Raw genomic sequence first — 5,298 nt, forward strand, 5'->3', positions numbered from 1 at the left:
ACTTTTTTTTTTTGGTAAGTTAACTAACTGTTTCTTAATGCATTTGGACAGATTTGTTCCCCAATGCTGAGCATAGGCACTGTGTTAGGCATCTCTACAATAATTTCAAGTCAAAACATCTAGGAGAAGGCCTCAAGCAGTTGGTTTGGAATGCAGCTCGTTCTAGTACTCAAGTTTGGTATAACAAACACATGGATGCCTTGAGGGAGCTAGATGAGGATGCCTGGCTGTGGTTTCAAGACAAGAGTCCAGCATAATGGTCAAGGGCCTTTTTCAGAGATGAATCTAAGTGTGACATTTTGCTGAACAATATGTGTGAGTCTTTTAATTCAGCTATTCTACCTGCTAGGGATAAGCCTATATTGACTATGTTTGAGAAGATTAGCTAGGATGGACATGATGGTTAGTAATGCAAATAGAAGGGTGGCATGTGAGAAGTGGAAGGACTTAGTTGGTCCTAAGATAAGGAAGATAATTGATAAGATAGGGCAGAGAGCTACACAATATCGAGCACATAGAAGTGGGGAGTTTATTTTTCAAATAATTGGAACTGGTGAGGGAGGCAGCAAGCATGCTGTGGATTTGGGACTCCACACTTGCACATGTAAGAGGTGGCAGCTTAGTGGGATCCCTTGTGTGCATGCAATTTGTGCAATCAGATTCAAGAAACAGGAAGCAGCCTTGTATTGTGATGATTAGCTCATGCCTAGCTCATATATGGAGGCCTATAACCCCATCATCTATCCCATTGCAGGGGAGGATGATTGGGAACTTGTTGACTATCCCATTGCACCTCCACCTTACAAGCAGCAAGCTGGAAGACCTAAGATGAAGAGGCATAAAAACCAGGAGAGAAAGAAAATCACCCACCACCACCTGCTCCTAAAGAAGGGAAACTCTCTAAAGCTGGGATTAAGATGTCCTACAAAATATGTGGCCAGCAAGGACACAACAAATTGGGTTGTCCTATAACAAAGGCCAAAAAGGCAGCAGCAGTAAGTTGTTTTCATCAACATTCTCTTCTTATTATCATCCAATTCATGTTCACAAGTTATGTTTTGTTATACTAATCCAACCAACTAATTGGAATAGGGAGAAGGACCATCAAGTGGAGCAGCTCCAAACAAGAGGCAGAGAAATGAGGTTTGTGTGGTTTGAACTGCTTATGCACATGCCTAGTACTTGGTTGTGTGAATTAGGTGTTTTTGTTGACTGAAATGTTGCAATGGTTGTTTGAAATTGGTATATGTGTCAACTGGTATTGAAATTGGTTGGTTGTGTGAAATTGGTATTAAAATTGGTTGGTTCTGCTGGTTGTGTCAAATTGGTTGGTTGTAATTGGTTGTGTGAAATTGGTATTAAAATTGGTTGGTTCTGTTGGTCGTGTCAAATTGGTTGGTTGTAATTGGCTGTGTGCAAAAGCTACTGTGCTAAAGTAAACTGAACTTGCAGCATTGTTGGTTGTGTTGTTGAAATGAGGCAAAGTAAGTAATTTAGTCCTTTCTTTCATTCATTTGTAGGTCAACAGAGCAGCTGCACCAAAGGGGTCTACTAACGTCAAGGACCAAGTTATCAGGTCTACGAAAACATGGAAGAAAATCAAGCAAACTGTGGAGAGTACTTCGGGTCCCAATGTTGGTGCCTCAACATCACAATCAAATCAGCAGCCTCCCACTCAAAGTAGCCAGAATTTGGCAGCTGGGAGTGCTCAATGGAAAGAATCAGAGCCTATGCAACCAAGCCAAGCTTCATCTGAATATGCAGCATTTTAATCCAATTTGAACTATTGGTTTTTGTTATTGCTTAACGCTTACATTTTACTAAATTATCAGTCAACATTAAGCACTTGTTGCTTATGCATTTTGCTGGACAAATTATGTATGAGTCATTTGTCAATGGATGATTCAATTCTTATGATCTTTTTCATATTAAAGTGATTGATTGAATTAGCTTTTATGTTCATATTTGTTGTTGCTTGTTCAATTTGAATTTATGTATACTGATCTTGATGGACATGGAAATAGATCGTGTGAATTGAGTTTGTTATAATGGTCAACATCGAGTCAAATTAGGTATAGTCATTTTGCTTCAATTTGGAGGCAAAACGGTTAAGGAACAGCAAAAAAATGGAGGGAAGAGGTGTGGGACCAGTCAAATAGGGAGGCAAAGGTACGGTTGACCGAACTGAGGGTTGTTTCTGGTATTTGCCCTTTTCTTTGGGGCCCACGTGCTTGCCACATTACTAAACAAACGGAGATGTTAGAGATTTTTGACTGAAGTATCACGTTGATGCCAATATAAGACTTTGGGTATCACATTGATACTTTTGAGAGTTCGGATATCATTTTGGCCTTGGCAGAATAGTTTGGGGACAGTACCTGAATTTTTCTCTATTTTTTAAGAAACGCTATCCATTGTGAGAGGAGCAAAAATTTAGTTGAAACTTGAAACTAAAACAAAGGTGTAGTTGACATGAAAATCCTAACTGGGTACCAAAGTAAAGGCAGAAGGAAACCCCCTAAAGAAAATCTTAAGTTGGCCACTTAGCCCATTTCTTGGTCCTGAAGCCAGATATCTGATGATTTTCTGGGTAATAAAAATTGATAGCATTATAAAATATTATCATTCAATATTCAAGGATGATGTAAAGTCCTGGAGCCTAGTGGTTAAGTAACTTAGTGTTTCAGGAATAAATAATTGGACCACACTTTCTAGATTGCTATCTGAACCTATGCAGTAAATCGAAATAAGCCAACAATATGAATACAATGTAAATCACAAAGATTCTGAAGCTAACCACTTCCATAGAAATAAATAGAAAGAAAAATTGATATTCAAAACAAAAGGAATCATTCCAAACTTCTATGATCAAAACCCTAGCCAGTCACAAATTCAAAACAAACATAAACCACAAAAACTAAATGAAAAACAAAAATCAATTTCACAATCCAGTTCTCAGATACTCAAAGCCAAAAAACCCAATTTATAACACCAAAGAAACCATCCAAGCATTCCCACACACTCATTCTCTCAATAGCTCTTCCACAACCACCTAGTCAAACAAACCAATGGAATGAAATAGAAGAGATGGAAAGAACTGATTTGATTCAATACATTTGAACAGAGAGGAAAAAAAAATTGCCAATATAGTATGAATAACAGAATAAGAAAGGTGCTACACCTGGAACAAAAAAAAGAGAAAAAAGAAGTGTTCATGAATTGATCACAGAGATAACAATAGAGCAATTAATTAAGTGTTTCCCATATCTAACTCCACAAAACCTAGCTCAAATGCAAACCCACACAAAACCCAGATTAAAAAAAATGCTAAATCACCCACAAAACCAAATTCAAATGCCAAACCAAACACAGCTAGATAAACCCACATACCTACATACCCACCTTCACATGCACCACCCAAAATTGCATGCATCGAAGTTCAAAACCAATCAACTAAATAAGAAGCTTACCTGAAGCTCAAAGTCTCAAATATATCTAATTGCTCAATTGGATCCCCTGATTTGATCAAAAGGTTGCCAGCTCAATCGAGATTGAAAGATGAAAGTGGTGCAACTGGCTCAATCTCGATCAAGAGATTTGAGAGAGAGAGAGAGAGAGGGGAAAGAAGAACAAGCCCAAGCTGAAGAAGCTTTTATACCTAGGGCGGAATAGAAGGGCAAAAGAATCATTTCACAGTGACGGCTCGGCTTGAGCCGACACTGTTATTAAGCCGATAAACAGTTAACTCACAAATAGTATAATAATTCTCTCCGCCATTGGATTTACATCCAACGGTGATTGAGCATTATTTTCTTGGTCAGCAACTGACCAGGTGAACATTTTCGTATAGTAAATTTAGTGGACTATAGACCATCAACTCTTAAACTCAAATTAATTTCGTAAAAGTAATTATTCTATGATCTCAGAATATTACATGGTAGTATTGTGGACCTCATTGCGGGGATTGAAATGAAAAATTAATTAAATAACCAATAGAAAACAAATGTGAACCAATTACATTAAATTAGAGTATTAGACTCCAATTCACGTTTTCATAGAATTTTATTTTATTTTTTAGTGGATGCTCTTGCAAATCTTGGTGATTCAATTCAAGATATGCAAACTTGGAAAGGAAGACTTTCAACAGAAGTTCTAATTAAATGCCTTTAATTTTAACCTTTTTGAATCAAGTCGGCTCGGAGGGTTATACATCTAGTTTTTTCCAATCTTTTCCTTATAAAACGTAAAAAATAAAAAATAAAAAATAAAAAATAAAATCAGGCGTGTTAAATTAGGAAGGTAAACGACAATATATTATGTGGAAAAAGCATCTGTCTCACGAATACTGCTGAAATGCTTTAAGCTGATAACATGGTGTTCATAGCTAACCTTGAAAAGCTTGACTAAGCAACAATGGAGAAAGCGAGATAATTTGAGAGAGAGCAACTGGAGCAATTTCTGAGTTTCTTTCAATTAATGCAACACACCACAAATCATATCAGCACACCCTATTTATAGTTAGGACAAACCTAACACTTATTACACGTTGGAAATAAAGGAAAGGAAAATATCTTGACAACTAGTACATCGATGCCAGTTGGAAGCCAAATCATTGACCAACAAATACATTGCCATGCTACATCGTCATGTAACAGTCAACGTAGGTCAAGGCATGCATTCCACGTGATGAAGCAAAAGCTGAAGGAGCTGAGAGCTGAAGGAGCTAAAGTACATGGTTAACACCCCCTCTCAATCTCAGTAGGGGATACCAGACTGAGATTGGCACGATGCTGTTTGAATGCTGGACTATGCAAGCCTTTGGTAAACACATCTGCAGTTTGATATTTAGTAGGCACATACTGAAGTAACAAATCACGTTTTTGAACTCTTTCTCGGACAAAATGGAAGTCATTATCCAAATGCTTAATTCGTGAATGAAACACCGGATTGGAGCACAGAGCTAGAGCAGAAAGATTATCACACTTTAGCAAAGGTGGAGCAGGAATTCTAACCTGTAAGTCACACAGGACATGTCTAAGCCAAGAAATTTCTGCAGCAGTATTTTCCAGGGCCCTATATTCAGCCTCTGTTGAACTTCTAGACACAGAACCTTGCTTCTTTGATTGCCAGGATACAGGACAGTGAGCAAGATAAACAATAAATCCAGTAGTAGACCTTCGATGATTAACCTCACCAGCCCAATCAGCATCACAATATGGATTAATATAAGGAACACCATTGCCATACTTGTAAAATAGTCCTTTAGAGAGTGTGCCTTGCAGGTACCTGAGGATTCTT

At 37.8% G+C, this 5,298-nt stretch overlaps 1 protein-coding gene across 2 annotated transcripts; it reads left to right on the forward strand.

Moving 5' to 3' along the window:
• The first annotated feature begins 410 nt into the window (after positions 1–410).
• Positions 411–1,926, forward strand: LOC121052993. 2 transcript variants are annotated; one of them, XM_040519250.1, is made up of 3 exons: positions 411–992; positions 1,093–1,143; positions 1,521–1,926. In XM_040519250.1, exons 1-3 carry the CDS (start codon positions 918–920, stop codon positions 1,770–1,772), a joined length of 378 nt encoding a protein of 125 aa, XP_040375184.1. In that variant the 5' UTR covers positions 411–917; the 3' UTR covers positions 1,773–1,926. The 2 variants fall into 2 exon arrangements, with proteins under 2 accessions (XP_040375184.1, XP_040375183.1); XM_040519249.1 differs by having other exon boundaries at positions 412–995.
• The last annotated feature ends 3,372 nt before the right edge of the window (positions 1,927–5,298 follow it).

Source organism: Rosa chinensis, chromosome 4, assembly GCF_002994745.2.
Source record: "Rosa chinensis cultivar Old Blush chromosome 4, RchiOBHm-V2, whole genome shotgun sequence".
In the NCBI taxonomy this organism is placed as follows: domain Eukaryota; kingdom Viridiplantae; phylum Streptophyta; class Magnoliopsida; order Rosales; family Rosaceae; genus Rosa; species Rosa chinensis.

Bases quoted from the DNA above. Each gene is read 5' to 3' on its own strand.
- LOC121052993 (XM_040519249.1), top strand. From the start codon at position 918: ATGTCCTACAAAATATGTGGCCAGCAAGGACACAACAAATTGGGTTGT. The intron at 996-1,092 runs GTAAGTTGTTTT...TAATTGGAATAG, and splicing joins AGGCCAAAAAGGCAGCAGCA to GGAGAAGGACCATCAAGTGG. The intron at 1,144-1,520 runs GTTTGTGTGGTT...ATTCATTTGTAG, and splicing joins ACAAGAGGCAGAGAAATGAG to GTCAACAGAGCAGCTGCACC.